The sequence below is a fragment of the Heterobasidion irregulare genome (assembly GCF_000320585.1).
Source record: "Heterobasidion irregulare TC 32-1 unplaced genomic scaffold scaffold_06, whole genome shotgun sequence".
Taxonomy (NCBI): domain Eukaryota; kingdom Fungi; phylum Basidiomycota; class Agaricomycetes; order Russulales; family Bondarzewiaceae; genus Heterobasidion; species Heterobasidion irregulare.
In genome coordinates, this window is record NW_009258202.1 from 749,955 (window position 1) to 764,213 (window position 14,259).

Here is a 14,259-nt window from a genome sequence, read left to right on the forward strand (position 1 = left end):
GTGCATGTCGCATATAATTTTTTTGGGTCGGAGACAACTGTGATCAAATTACAAGAGCATCGGATTTGCAGATGTGCGTCCAAACAGACAAGATACAATATCTATTTACTTAGCGATACATAAGAACAACCTAGTCACCCTCGTCCCTTACACGGCGAGTCTTACTTTTCTAAACAGCCTTGATCTTGCGCACCACCGGTATAGTCTTCTGGAAGTAAATCAGGAGCTCGTCGGACGCCACGTTCACTGAAATGCAAAGATAAAATTTTCCATGTATGTGAAGCGAGATGAACCTACATTTCGTCCACTGCCACCATGAGATCATAATTGATCTCCTGGTTCACGACCGAGTCGAATTTATAAGCAGGATGAGAGCGAACAAATTCGCGAATCCAGGTTGCTGGCGTTTTCAGAGTGCCTATGAGGTATTGAGTTATAGATGCGAGCGTGTGCGTCGTGTCAACTAACCGTTTGCTCTGCACTTGATAAGATTCAAGTACGAGCCGATTTTACACCGCTCATCTTCATTCATATCTAGTGTACCCAAGTAGAGTTCCACCAGTCCCAATAAGCCTGGAAACCTGGTCTCCTAAAATACACGAAGATAAGGCGGAGTTAAGTGTAGTGTGCCGGTATGACTGACCTTTCCGTTGAGAATCTCATTCATAGTCATTTCCTCATATTCTTCGTCAACAGCCACGTTGGGCAATCCTTCTTCTGGGGGAGGAATGGGCGGGTAGCAATTCCTCAAGCGACGTTCTTTGACACGGGGAATACCGTTGGCGCCTTCGACAGGTGACGCGGCACCAGACGACTGAACACTGGAAGTTCGGGATGATATGGGTGGGAAGACATTTTTCCGAAAGTAGAACTTTGAAGAGCGTGATGCATCCCTGAGTTGCGCGCGTTGCATGTTATCGTCAACCTGGTGTTCTGAAAGTTAATAAATTTAACCAGCAATGCGATGAAGCTATCTGTACCTTGGAGATGGGCATGTAGAAATTGAGATTCATGCTCATTATTGCTCGAGATAGGAGGACGATGAAAACTGCATATGCAGCGTTCTCGAAATCTGTCATTTGCACCTCCATGCTGCGGAACTCTACGCGCCACCCAATGGATGAGTTCGGTGGAGGAGGCTTGAAGCGTAGAGTTTGCCAATTTGTGGATTGAATGTTCTGTAAGACGGTGTTGACGATATGAGCGATCCAAAATGCATCGACGGGATGCAGGCGTACCTCAAAATGATCGGTACTCGTTGTGTCATCTTGTTCAATGAGCTCCGAAAAAATGACGATGGGGTCACGAATAAACAGATGTGATATGTGTTTCGATAGAAGATCATCGATGCCTTGTTCGAAGCATCGTCAGACGGACAGGTAACATAAAGAGATGAGTTTGAACTCACCATGTCTGCGTAGACGGGAATAGATAGATTCATCGATGGGCAAAACGGTATCGTTGTACTCTGGCCTATTCATCCAATCCTGAGAGATATACAAATCTACGCTGTCGTATCGAGATTTCGGAATTTTGAACTTGTCATCCTTCAATGGCTACAAATTGAGGAGTTTAGCGTTAGCATCAATGATTAGATAAGTATATACCTTCAAGCCGCGTTCCTCTTGCGTGCGGTCATCTACACTACCTGCGATAACATTCCATCGGCAATCGACATCCGCGATGAATCCACGCCAGAGAGGACTTGCGGCAGTTAACGCCAACTAGGACGACGAGGTCAAATCGGTGAAAAAGAAAACTAAAGATGATATATACCATAATCGGGCCGACGGGTACCAGAGCATCGTACATGCGCCTCGCTTCTTCAACATTGCACGACTGGAAAGTCAGCTGAAGGCAGCAGCATCCCATGCCAAAGCCCATAGCGTCCAAATAGATATGATCATCAAGTGCTGCACCGTTTTTTGCTTCTAAAGATGCGTGTAATTATGAGTTAGAACGAGAAAGAGTGCACGTCGAAACGAACCTTGGTCTTCCGGGTATAAATTTCTCTCCCATGGTATAGTGGAGTCTTTAAAGGGTCGTGGCACACTTGCATCAACAAATATCGGCAGATTAATCGCGACCTTGGACCCGCGTCTCCTCCGAATATTTGCAGTCAAAGTCCTACAAGGTCTCAGATCAGGCACTGCACCACGAACAATGCTCGGGTGTCACGGACGGGAAACGTGCGTGCGGGTTTGTGATCTCTTCAGGAAGAAACAAACTATGACTTGATGTCGCATTGGCAGGATCGTAGTATGGTTCTGTGAATACCCCAGGAGCACCCAGTCGAGGGAACGATGTGAATGTTATCGGAATCTCGTTAGGCTTCAGATGTTTACGAGCAAGACTTCGCCTTCCTTGAAAGCTGAATATAGAGATGATAAAGATAGTTCATCAAACTTCCCACCTGTAACGCATATTAGATTCCACAGAAAGCAGATCGCGAAGGGATCCAGTGTATGGGGACCCGGGAGTGGATTCCAACATATATCGTCCATACTCAGGATGGAACGTCGGGACAGATATCCTGCGAAACATAATAGAGCCTCCAAGATATAAGACGGGACTTGAATATCTCACGAGTTATCCGTGTGAGCATCAATTTCACTTGTGGCGGGCTGTAGCTTGGCCAATATTTCGGTCTGGCGCAACGAAAGCACGGCAGTTTTCGACTCGGCGTCAAGAGAAACAACCATGTATTCAACCTTACATGCGTGTGATGGTTAGAGACGTATGACCGCAGATGCATACAATTTGGGGATACCTCGTCTCCCCAAAGCAGCTCGTCTCCGTGCCTGTCCTTCAACCGATCCCAGATGTTCAAAAACTGCGTGACTCCATGATGGCGAACATGGTCTATGTAGGGCTTTGCGTCATCCCAGGAGAGGGGAGTACCGAGAGACAAGAGGCCCATGGTCGTCTGAGAGATGGAAGATGGAAGATAAGGTGCAGGAATCCGGAGTAATAAAGTACAGTTCCTACCAGGCTTTTCCTCAGTCACGGCCGAGATCTGACAAACCAAAAAATTATCCTTACAAAGCCAGCTCATTCAGGGCTCAGCCACGGCTCTCCGTTTACACAACTGTTCCGGTCTCCACACATAAGTCAAGCATTGTTCATAGGAGCGACAAGGTGAGTAATCCATGGACTGAAAGTGTTCTTCAGTGTCTAACGTGAATGATGTTGTCGAAAGGAAGTTCAATGGCGTAACTGCGTGCTCCTTACACGTAAACTGAGGACTTTGGGCTCCGTTTAAAATGGGCCTTAGATCTGGCATGTTCGTGCTCATAGATGCTCATACTGTTCGCAACTATATGCGTACAGCGAATGACGATCGTCACGCCTTTTCCATTCAGACTTGGAGTCAGACGTTTAGGACCCATGGCTGTTAGAACTGTGCAGTGTTTGCAGCCTCCGCAGTCGCCGAAGCTCAGTGCTGCCAGCCATCAGGAACGCCTCGAGGTTAAGAAGTGATGACTTGCGTAGATGCCCATAGATGCCAATGAAAGATAGCATAAACCTACGGCAGAACAACCATCTCCTGTCGAAGTCAGTACTTGTGACTACATAGATCCGAGTGACCTGGGGCACTGAGCGCATTATTCTCAGGTCTCACCCATTGCTCCCGTTCGTCGTCCACTTGAGTAGAATTTTGAGGGCCAACAAGACGTGCCTTAAAGAGCGAGTCCAAGCCTCCTCCTGACTGAACTGGAGTTTGACGGATGACTCGCCAATCTTATCTTTGACGATCCTGTGGTACATCACGTTGTCATTGTTTTCCATAGTAGGCCTGCCGAGCAAACACGGCTTACTGGTGAGGAAATTCCAAACTAGGATCTTGTGACTTTGTCCAATCCGTGAGTTGCTTTAAGCAGTCCAAGAATGCCACCATTGCGAAATCGAAGCGACGGTTATGAAGGAGACGGCCAAGGTGAAGGTCTCCCGAGCCGTATAACTCGTAAGTTGCTTTGTCACCGCCGATCCTCTCAATGCGAGAAAAGGAGCCCATGGGAATTAAGCGATAACTAGTGAAAACGAGTGAGAGGGTGCATGTGGGGTGACATCTTAACGACCTACTTTTCAAATGTGAAATCAAGTTTGCGGGCGATAGTATACAGAAGCAGCAAAGTCTGTCCCCACGCAGCGTTTATTTCGGCCCATTCGACCTATAATCATATGAGTAGCCATCTGGCAGCACAGTAGAATCACCCACAGGAACTCCAGGAACTCTTCCTAGGCGGAGTCCATTAATAGTACCAAATACGCCATCGTGCCCTATACAGAAGGCATCGTTATACACATTGGTTCGCTCCAATCGTTCTAACGTTGCTGAGTCGGCAGCATATGCTGCCCGCAAGGCAGATAACTGAGAACTCTGTTCTGTTGATTTCAGGAGTTGGACGTTGTGTATTCGCCAAAACCTGTTCATTGTTTTGTAAGTACATAGCGCAAGGGGCAAAGGAACAGATACCAACTCCTCTTCCTCGTCTCCCAGGGCTTCTTCCTCCAATTCCAACGCCTTCATCTCCTCTTGCAACTGCTTCTGCTCGCGCTCAGCCTCTCGCAGCTGCTCGATCGCGAGTTGTTCGTCCTCATTCAGCTGGGCAATCTTCCTTTCTGCTTCTTCTTTGCTCATACCTTCCTTCTCTCGCTCCTTCTCTTTCCTGACCTCCTTTTCGAATGCAATGTAGCCATCACGTTCCTTCTTAGTTTCTTCGAGTTGTCGAGTGAGGGTTGTCAGAAGGATATGCGTACATTCCGAACAGAGAGGATGATCAATATCAGTCCGGCTGGAAAGTAAATTCAATAATCGTTGAGTAGATCGCAGATGATGTGACAACGGTGAAGGATTGGGATGATCCAGCTCGATTGGTGGTTCAGGCTGGGCGCTTTTGGACGCAGCCGATCGCACACTTGAGAACTTCCGTGAATGCGTAGATGATGGTACTGGAGACGGTATGTTGCGTATGACACTATCCTGTAGGAGAACGAAGGACTCGGAGGGGGCACGTTGAGGCAGCTTTCCCTGAGCACGAGGGGATATGGGTGGCGATTTGGCATTTACATGAACAGCCGACCTCCATGCAACCTTTGCCGAAGCAGGAGAGGGAAGTTGATCCAGCTGTTCCTCCGAGGAGGCAGGTTGCTGGCTATTCATCGGCAATGGAAGAGAGCTTATGATCATGTCATAAGCGGACGGGGCCAGGTCCACAAGCGATGCGTCGAGCTGAGCGTAAGTCAATATGAATGTGTGCGACAGCACCATGAGAGAATAGGCTTCACTTGCAGAGGTTGTTTACATTTTTGACAGATGAATGCCATGATCAGCTGGTGTTGGTGAAGAGAGTTTAGGAATGGGTCCCGGTCATACCACCGCGGGCAAAGTTCGATGTGTTCAGCATGGAATCAACCGATAAAGGGTGATTACATGGCCAACCTACCCAAAAAGGGAAAGTTGGCCATGTAATCACCATGTTCCGCTACTTTCGAGCTGAACACATGGTACTTTGCCCGCTGTGTACTCAGGGGTGGCAAGAGTGAATCGTGCCCGGCTGTCTCCGGTCGTACCTGCTGAATTGGTAATAGCGTTGTGTGCACCTTCGTCATCGGTCCATGACTCGTGGCAGCAGGGTCTAGGGATTCATTCGGTACGCTCTCAAATTTTCATGCTTTACAATTGACATGAATTATTGTGGCCATTCATCGTGATTGAGACTACTAATCTAGCAGCAGGAATAGGAAATTAATAGGCTGGTCTAGCAGGTTTGACAACGACTCACGACCAAGAGTTTCTAGATCCATGTGGAAGGATTCCATACCTCCACACAGTGGCTTCGAGTGGCTTAGACCATTAGCAGCATCGGAACGTGCGTCCTTATATTTTCTTGGAATCTACCTAGTCTGACGTAGCTGCACCGGATAAACTGACGCAGGCTAACCGGAATCACCCCACGTACACGGTCAGAACGGATTCATATGTCTCTTATTTTGGAGGAGTCCGTCTATCATTTACAGGGAATATGTATGCATCATCCTGCTGCTCGTGCCTTTAGCATGCCGCAAGGTGACTGTTACGGTGAGCGATCGACTTTGGTCACCCTCGCCTTGTTGCTCCGGTCGCTGATGATGCTGGGCGCGTCATAACTCACATGCAGTAGGGCTCTGGTCAAAAACCTTCACCGGCACCCATGCTGGATGCACCACTTTCTCGCGCTCGACCGTACTGCAAACGCGTGCCTCACACAACGCAGCATGTTTTTCAGCGTTAGATGCCTTTCAAGCAAGCTACAGGCGATCTCCTCCGATGATCCCCCGTTTAGGCAAAATATGGCGCCTCCTTGCTCCAGCCAGAGCTGCGTCACACTGAACAGGCATTTTTCAGTCTCGATGAAAGTTGATATCACGATATGGCCATGTACACACGGCTGGCGACATCATGATATGAAACCGCATCGCATACGCAAGGCTACAGTCGCAGCTAGCTCCTTCTCAGAACCAGTGTTGTTAAGCGCTCTTTGATGTAGTTTAAAAGCCCTATGATGACTTCAGTGCCTGTTAATTTACATTCTCCTCGCTGTTCGTGATACCAGGTGCGCAAAACAAATACGCCGGTTTTCGTGTGTAAACTTACAAGTTTGCCAGATGGCTGCTCGTGTATTCGCACTTATTATTGGCGTTGACCAATACAAGTCAAGCCGTATCTGGAACCTCTCATCTTGTGTCGATGATGCCCAGAACATCAAACGATGGTTGTTGAACGACCTTCATGTTCCACGCGACCAGATTTGTATCCTTCTCGATGACAAGGCAACAAAACGTGCCATCGAAGACTGCTTCATGTCTCACCTTGTTAGCAATGCTGCTATCGAGCCGGGGGATGCGATACTTGTCTACTTCGCCGGCCATGGCAGCCGGCTACTGGCACCCGAAGGGTGGTACAACGCCAGCTGCGCGCGTGTGGAGATGCTGTGCCCTCATGATCACGACACGAGGAGCTGGGAAGGGAGGGTATCGGGTATCACTGACTGGTCTATGCACGCCATGATGCAGGAGCTCTGCAGCGTCAAGGGCGATAACATCACTCTCATTCTGGACTGCTGCTTCTCTCCCACTCCCTCCCGCATGAACATTCGAAGCAGGCGCTGCACGCGATGGACTCCTACTGTCAAAGTCACCTCGGATGATCTCTATGCCGGTCTCTGGCGGGGTGCTCTAGGCTCTAACGTCAATACCAATGGCCAGGGATTCTGTCAGCGCACTGCTCCCACGCACATTACTCTTTTGGCATGTGGTGCCGGTGAACGGGCTATGGAAGACAAAGAGGGAGGGAAATTTACAGGTGCTCTACTCGAGGCGATGGGGAAAGCGCCCATACACTGTATGGCATATGGGCCAGCTCATAACTAGCCTCTCCCTCAAAGACGAATCGCAGCACGCAATCTGTGCTGGACAGAACTACGAGCGAACCCTGTTCGATGGCGCTCCCTTTATCCCTGATTCCCACTTCGTCTCTGCCTTCCGCTCCGGAACGAACGTTCGCATTGGCGCCGGAGCAATCCACGGTGTAGTCCTGGGAACCGAGTTTAGCATGCATGGGCATAATCGTCGTGGCTCGTTGAACCCTATCCTGGCCGTTCTTCATACATTCGAGGTACATCCAACCTGGTGTTTCGCCCACTCAAAAACGTCCTTCAGATCGGGCATCGAGGCAGGATGGGCCCGTATCACCAAATGGAATAATCGACCACCCTTCCGCATCCATTTGAAGAAGACTTGTTCATCGTTCATGCAGTGGTGGAATCTCCGCCGGAAGTTGCCGTCAAAAATGGAGCAGATGGTGTCGACCGGAGGGCTCAACATCGTTCGTGTGAAGAAAGCGTCGCATGCGGACGTTTCGCTACAGAGACTCGAGAAGCACATCGTTGTCGAACACCACGATCCACTCATTGCCGCAAATTGTCCTCGGATAGTTCATATCCCTGTCAACGACATGGCCCTTGACACTGACATCATTGACGCAGCCGCACGCTTCCATCTTCAGCTTCACAGGAAAAACTCTCACGGACTGTTATGCGACAAATTGTCTATGAGCCTATATCGTCTGGATGGTGACGAATGGTCAAAAGCTGGCGACAATCTCTTGATCGAAGGTCGTGCCAACCTCTCCGTGGAAAAAGGCACCATATACTCTGTCGTTTTGGAGAACCAGTCCAACATCGACCTATGGCCTTATCTCTTTTGGATGGACGCGAGCGGTTATATTATCAGCTCAGTCTATCAACCCGACCCCTCGATTGCCTCTGCGCCGCTTGCCAAAAGGTCACACTTGCAAATTGGCACAGGATTCACAGGGTCTGAGGCGCTCTCATTCAATCTCCTCGACAATGATGAATACAGCTCAGGCTTCTTGAAGCTGTTCGTCTCGACGAATTACGTGCCCATGAGCATCGTCGAGCAGGGTTCGAACATGGGCTCTGGAGATGCAGTTAAGTCTGTTGCTTCCGGGGCCGAAGAGCCATTGCCAGACTTGCCTGAGACGTCGAAGGAACTATGGGATACACTAGTCGCGTGCGTGACTATCTTTCGAGGCGAGGAAACAGTATAGCACTATTGGAAGTTTGCATACCTCGCATATTATATCTTTTTTCCATCTTGCTTCGTACATACTTATTGGCCGCGGGCCAGCCACTTGCTTATTCAGGTGCTCTAATCTATCCCATCTTCTCGTCTATGTATATAAATTCTCTAAACCATGCAAACTTAGCTGAGAGTAAGCAACTGACGCGTGACATCATTCTATATGATCACATGTTCATGTCCTTGCTAGAGCGCACGTCTCGGGGTTAGGTATCGCGACGACCTTCACGAATTTGGTGTTTATCACAAACTACCCACATCAAATACTAAGCGTGATTAACCTCTATGAGCAGTACAGCGGCCCCAGAAACATCTCAAGAAACCGCATCTCTCGTGAAGCGCCTTGCTGGGCCATCGACGACCAAAGCGGGGTCAGTGAACTTCTTGAATCTCTTGCAGCTCATTCTCTGGAATTCTCTCGTCAGACTTGCCAAAGATCAATCTGAAATCAATCGTATTATTGCAGAAGTGTCGAAGGGATCCCAATTTTATGAGGTCCGTTCGTTCCAATCGTTGCAATGTCAGTGCGCGACTCAAATTGTTACATGTCAAATTAGAACGAGAAGAGGAAAGATAAAGATCTGACTCAACGAATTGAGCGGATTCTTCAGCAGCGAGATGAGGCTTTGAAGGGAGTGGACTTGAGTCCGTGTTTCATCTTTCACTCCTATCTCATTGCCCTGAATCTCTGTGCCACTGCAGGCAGTATTGAACGCAAAGTCGATCACTTGGTATGTACCGACGAACACTGTCCCTCAAGCTATTCTTCTGAGACCCGGGACCTCCAGCTACTCGAGTTAGAAGCAGAGCGTGACCTCAGCCAAATTATCGTGCATGTTGACATGGATGCCTTCTACGCGAACGTCGAATTGCTTGACAATCCGAGTCTTGCTCAAAAGCCTTTCGGTGTATGTCCGGCCATTTGGAGCTATTTGGAGCTCGTGTCTTTCACTATACTCACGACCTTCGCAGGTCGGATGGGGCGTTTTGACCACAGCATCTTACGAAGCACGAAAATATGGGGTCAGATCAGGAATGCCCAGTGAGTAAAAGGCACGTCAATAATACTCGTCTCGTCCCTTGATACTATCTTTATACAGGCTTCATTGCTCAAAAATTGTGCCCCGAACTTACGATTGTCCCGATACACATGTCTCGATACAGTGAGATGTCGAAGATAATCATGAATATCTTCAGACAGTACGACCCTGATCTGCTGGCTGCTAGCATTGATGAAGCATATCTCAAGTAAGCGGAGCTGGTATGATCTCATGCCTGTATTGACATCGCTGTGTTATGCAGTATCACAGCATACTGTGATGAGCATGGGCTTAAGCCTGAGGCTTGTGTGCAAAAGATGCGGCAACAGGTAGTCGACGAAACGAAGTTGACTGTCAGTGCAGGGATTGCAGCAAACAAAGTATCGTGCCTGGTCATCTTTCCTCGGGGTCACTTTGCTGATACTGTTTGATACCCCTGTAGATGCTTGCAAAGGTAATTTTAAGTTCAAATATGATGAATCGCACTTACATTCTAACCTACTCAGATCTGCTCTGACAAGGTTTGGTCTTTGTGTCCAAAAAACAAGTTCATCAGTCACTGATAAATTATGATCTCACATGCTCAGAACAAACCAAATGGTCAATTTTGTCTCCCGCACAAGTCGAAGGACATCATAAACTTCATGTCCGGCTTGTCGATACGCAAGATACCGGGTGTTGGTCGTGTCAATGAGCGTCTGCTTGAATCTGTTGGTATCAAGGTACGTTACTTGTCCAATATTTGGAATGACTATACTCATCCTAGGTGACTGCCTGGGACTCTGTTCAATACATACTACAGACGTGTGGCGATATCCTTATAAATCGTGCTATGCTCTCATTAATGGACAAGCAATTCGGCCTTAACTTCTTGTTACGAACACATCTTGGTATCGCATCAAATATAGTCCATCCGTGGCAACGGGAGGAGCGGAAGAGCATAGGGGCTGAACGGTAATGACAGTTCTGCGCTTTTGTAGCAAACTCACCGCAAATTTCCGGATAGAACATTTCACTCCATCAGCGACCCTGAGAAAATCTTCCAGAAGTTAGACGAAATCGCCGAAGAACTTGAAGGTGATATGGAACGTGGAGGGTGGACAGGAAAGACCGTCACGCTCAAATACAAGCTGGATACTTATCAAGGTAATTATAATTCTCAATATTACAATCGTCCACTTAAGTTCTCCGTCTGCCAGTATTCACTCGTGCCAAGTCCCTCAATCATTGGATCACAAAAAAATCCGACCTGCTGGCCATTGGCAAGGAACTCCTACATCCAGAATTACCGCTGCGCATTCGATTGATAGGACTACGGGTGACGAAACTGAAAGATCTTCGCCAACCAGACAGTCACAAAGGGATCAAACGGGTAAGCACGTATCTCTGATTTCTGGCGGCTCCGCCCTGCCTTGCCTACGCACATTATCTCTATAGTTCTTTGAACCAACAAGTGGTAGCGAGGGGTTGCCAACAAAACGGCAGAAAGCTATTGATGTCCTCGATGATGATGAATATGGAGAGGCGACGCCGGGTTATCATGAGCTGGAGCCTGATGTGTGGGACGTCGATGCCGAAGGAGACGTGCATGACCCTGCAACATCGGAGCGCAAGGTGGCGGTGATCCGTCCCGACAAGCAACATAATCGACCACCAGTCTCTGCGCCTGCGTCATCTTCTCGCGTTGCCTTGGCTTCTGATCGTCTCCCCTCTCATACAACAAAACTTGTCAACCCTAGTGCCTCAACATCTTCACTTCCTTTGGTATCCAATTGGCATGATCAAGCCGTGGCCGCTCTCTCGTCTACATCTCGGCATTCATCTCGCAGAGTCTCAACTAACACGTTGACTTCTGAAATCGACCACCTTGAATCAAAATCCCGAAAAAAAGCTCCTCAAGATATTGTGGGCGAACACAGCCTCGAATGCCCGTTATGTGCGCAAAAGTTCACAGATAATGGGTTATTGAATTCACATGTGGACTGGTGTTTGAGTCGGGAGGCTATTCGAGCTGCGCAAACGGAAGCCGGGACGAGTGTTAGTACCAAGAACATGAAAAAACAAGGCACTGAAGATGATAATAACAAGGGGCTCAAGGAGTGGTGGAAGAGAGATTCTCCGAAAAGAACTAGAGAAGGGAGTGGGAAGAGAGGGAGAGGCAGACGACGAAGTTTCAATTGAAGGTACCCGGTCGCCTTCGTCTCGTTCAAACAGCGCGAATATCCGAGATGGCTCGTGATGATTTCAAGGACTTTACTGTAGCACTGGGGAGATTTTTCTGTCTGTGAACCTATCACAGAAGCCTACAGACAGTATCGGCGTAAATACAGTATGGCAGTACCCGCGAGAGCTGAACAGATTTTGGAGGTTGACGTTGACGTGAGTTTCCCTACAGAGCGTGACGTGTGACACTTCCTAAGCACGTGGGGGTTATCGGATCTTGTGAAATCGATCACGCAAAATTTCCGGCGCCGCGCGTATAACTGGTGCTGAATCTTGGCGACATATTACTGCCTCCCCCTCCCCACCTGCTCTAACGATCTTTTCCTTTTTTCATTACTCTCTTTACTGATTTACGGTGAGTTGGCATGTCTTTCATTCTGGACACCCCATCGTGCTTGCTGTTGTTTTTGATGCACATGATGGATTGGGAGGGGGCTGAGAGGATGAAGCTTTCGAAGTTTTCCCCTACCTTTCGACTATTCATTACTGTCGCCCTGGATTCGTCACCCTTATCGTTCTGAACACTAACGACTGCATTCAGAGAGAAAGAATGGGCAAAGACAAGTTCCATGTTAACGTTGTCGGTCAGTGTGTCTTGATCTATGGTCTGATCTATGATCTGACGATCTATAGTCATCGGCCACGTCGATTCTGGCAAGTCCACCACCACTGGACACCTTATCTACAAGTGCGGTGGTATCGATAAGCGTACCATCGAAAAGTTTGAGAAAGAGGCTGCCGAACTCGGCAAAGGTTCCTTCAAGTATGGTATGCATACAACCCACATTGGTTTCTGTTTCCTATCGCTCACCATTCACAACCATAGCCTGGGTTCTCGACAAGCTGAAAGCTGAGCGTGAACGTGGTATCACCATTGATATCGCCCTATGGAAGTTCGAAACCCCCAAATACATGGTCACGGTACGTCGATCGTTGTGTAAAGGCTGATATTAGACTAATTTGTTTTCCTCTAATAGGTCATCGATGCCCCTGGTCACCGTGATTTCATTAAAAACATGATCACTGGTACCTCCCAGGCTGATTGTGCTATCCTCATCATCGCCGGTGGTACCGGTGAGTTCGAGGCTGGTATCTCGAAAGATGGCCAGACCCGCGAGCATGCCCTCCTTGCCTTCACCCTTGGTGTGCGGCAACTCATCGTTGCTGTCAACAAGATGGACACCACCAAGGTATATTCGTCACGACGATACTCGATTGACGCGTGACCTTGAACTGATTTTTCACAAACAGTGGAGTGAAGATCGTTTCAACGAGATTATCAAGGAGACTTCGACTTTCATTAAGAAAGTCGGGTACAACCCTAAAACGGTCGCTTTTGTTCCCATCTCAGGCTGGCACGGTGACAATATGCTGGAGGAATCCCCTAAGTGAGTATCATGTTCTGATCCATTTCATTCATCTTTTTAATGTTCTTGTCTTCAGCATGCCGTGGTACAAGGGCTGGAGCAAGGAGAACAAGTCCGGTGTTGTCAAGGGCAAGACCCTCCTCGACGCCATCGATGCCATCGACCCTCCATCTCGACCCTCCGACAAGCCTCTTCGACTTCCTCTACAGGACGTTTACAAGATTGGCGGTATTGGGACGGTGCCCGTCGGTCGTGTTGAGACTGGTATCATCAAGGCTGGCATGATTGTCACGTTTGCGCCTAGCAATGTCACCACTGAAGTCAAGTCTGTCGAAATGCACCACGAGCAGCTCGAGCAGGGCGCTCCAGGTGACAACGTTGGTTTCAACGTGAAGTAAGTCACTTACACGACTCAGCTGTTAGCAAACTGACGGGGAAACCAGGAACGTGTCAGTCAAGGATATCCGCCGTGGGAACGTTGCGTCTGACTCGAAGAACGACCCCGCGAAAGAGGCCGCATCCTTCAACGCCCAGGTCATTGTTCTAAACCACCCGGGTCAGATTGGTGCCGGTTATGCCCCAGTCCTCGATTGCCACACTGCTCACATTGCCTGCAAATTCGCCGAGCTCATTGAGAAGATTGACCGTCGTTCTGGTAAGGTGATGGAGCAGTCGCCGAAGTTTGTCAAGTCAGGTGATGCCTGCATTGTCAAGCTCATCCCAAGCAAGCCAATGTGCGTTGAGTCGTACAACGAGTACCCACCTCTCGGTCGTTTCGCCGTTCGTGACATGAGACAGACTGTTGCTGTCGGTGTCATTAAGTCCGTCGACAAGACTGAAAAGACTACTGGCAAGGGTGGGTGTTTGGTTCTTGATCGAACAATTCTTTTGCTAATGATCGGACGTTCCACAGTCACAAAGTCCGCGGAGAAGGCTACCAAGAAGAAGTAAACCTAGATGTAGAACGCATTTTCTCTTCGCATTTT

At 48.6% G+C, this 14,259-nt stretch overlaps 6 protein-coding genes across 6 annotated transcripts; 3 read left to right on the forward strand and 3 right to left on the reverse strand.

Moving 5' to 3' along the window:
* Positions 1–24: 24 nt before the first annotated feature.
* Positions 25–2,929, reverse strand: GS2 (gamma-glutamylcysteine synthetase). Its single transcript, XM_009548667.1, has 14 exons — positions 2,771–2,929; positions 2,587–2,711; positions 2,414–2,533; positions 2,183–2,359; positions 1,988–2,127; positions 1,777–1,931; positions 1,608–1,724; positions 1,409–1,556; positions 1,239–1,351; positions 981–1,178; positions 644–925; positions 469–589; positions 298–418; positions 25–246 (listed from the first exon to the last, which is right to left on the reverse strand). The coding sequence occupies exons 1-14, from the start codon at positions 2,918–2,920 to the stop codon at positions 162–164; spliced, it is 2,052 nt and encodes a 683-aa protein (XP_009546962.1). The 5' UTR covers positions 2,921–2,929; the 3' UTR covers positions 25–161.
* Positions 2,930–3,633: 704 nt separating this feature from the next.
* HETIRDRAFT_246300 (uncharacterized protein) lies at positions 3,634–4,861 on the reverse strand (the record flags this gene model as incomplete). The annotated part of the gene is made up of 5 exons (XM_009548952.1): positions 3,634–3,757; positions 3,819–4,031; positions 4,084–4,172; positions 4,220–4,427; positions 4,482–4,861. Coding segments are annotated over 5 exons (1,014 nt in total), but the record flags the coding sequence as incomplete, so codon positions are not given.
* Positions 4,862–4,927: 66 nt separating this feature from the next.
* On the reverse strand, positions 4,928–5,191 carry HETIRDRAFT_319415 (uncharacterized protein; the record flags this gene model as incomplete). The annotated part of the gene is made up of 1 exon (XM_009548953.1): positions 4,928–5,191. A coding segment is annotated over one exon (264 nt), but the record flags the coding sequence as incomplete, so codon positions are not given.
* A 791-nt stretch (positions 5,192–5,982) lies between these two features.
* HETIRDRAFT_434594 (uncharacterized protein) lies at positions 5,983–8,762 on the forward strand (the record flags this gene model as incomplete). Its single annotated transcript, XM_009548954.1, has 5 exons — positions 5,983–6,113; positions 6,162–6,504; positions 6,649–7,384; positions 7,428–7,476; positions 7,702–8,762. 5 exons carry the CDS (start codon positions 5,983–5,985, stop codon positions 8,609–8,611), a joined length of 2,169 nt encoding a protein of 722 aa, XP_009547249.1. The 3' UTR covers positions 8,612–8,762.
* A 166-nt stretch (positions 8,763–8,928) lies between these two features.
* HETIRDRAFT_46153 (uncharacterized protein) lies at positions 8,929–11,073 on the forward strand (the record flags this gene model as incomplete). Its single annotated transcript, XM_009548647.1, has 12 exons — positions 8,929–9,014; positions 9,069–9,138; positions 9,201–9,288; positions 9,346–9,374; positions 9,432–9,551; positions 9,616–9,685; positions 9,744–9,891; positions 9,946–10,063; positions 10,271–10,405; positions 10,486–10,637; positions 10,690–10,829; positions 10,883–11,073. The coding sequence occupies 12 exons, from the start codon at positions 8,929–8,931 to the stop codon at positions 11,071–11,073; spliced, it is 1,347 nt and encodes a 448-aa protein (XP_009546942.1).
* A 1,383-nt stretch (positions 11,074–12,456) lies between these two features.
* HETIRDRAFT_319829 (uncharacterized protein) lies at positions 12,457–14,224 on the forward strand (the record flags this gene model as incomplete). The annotated part of the gene is made up of 8 exons (XM_009548955.1): positions 12,457–12,490; positions 12,540–12,674; positions 12,733–12,827; positions 12,884–13,096; positions 13,158–13,294; positions 13,350–13,667; positions 13,717–14,129; positions 14,187–14,224. The coding sequence occupies 8 exons, from the start codon at positions 12,457–12,459 to the stop codon at positions 14,222–14,224; spliced, it is 1,383 nt and encodes a 460-aa protein (XP_009547250.1).
* Positions 14,225–14,259: the final 35 nt, after the last annotated feature.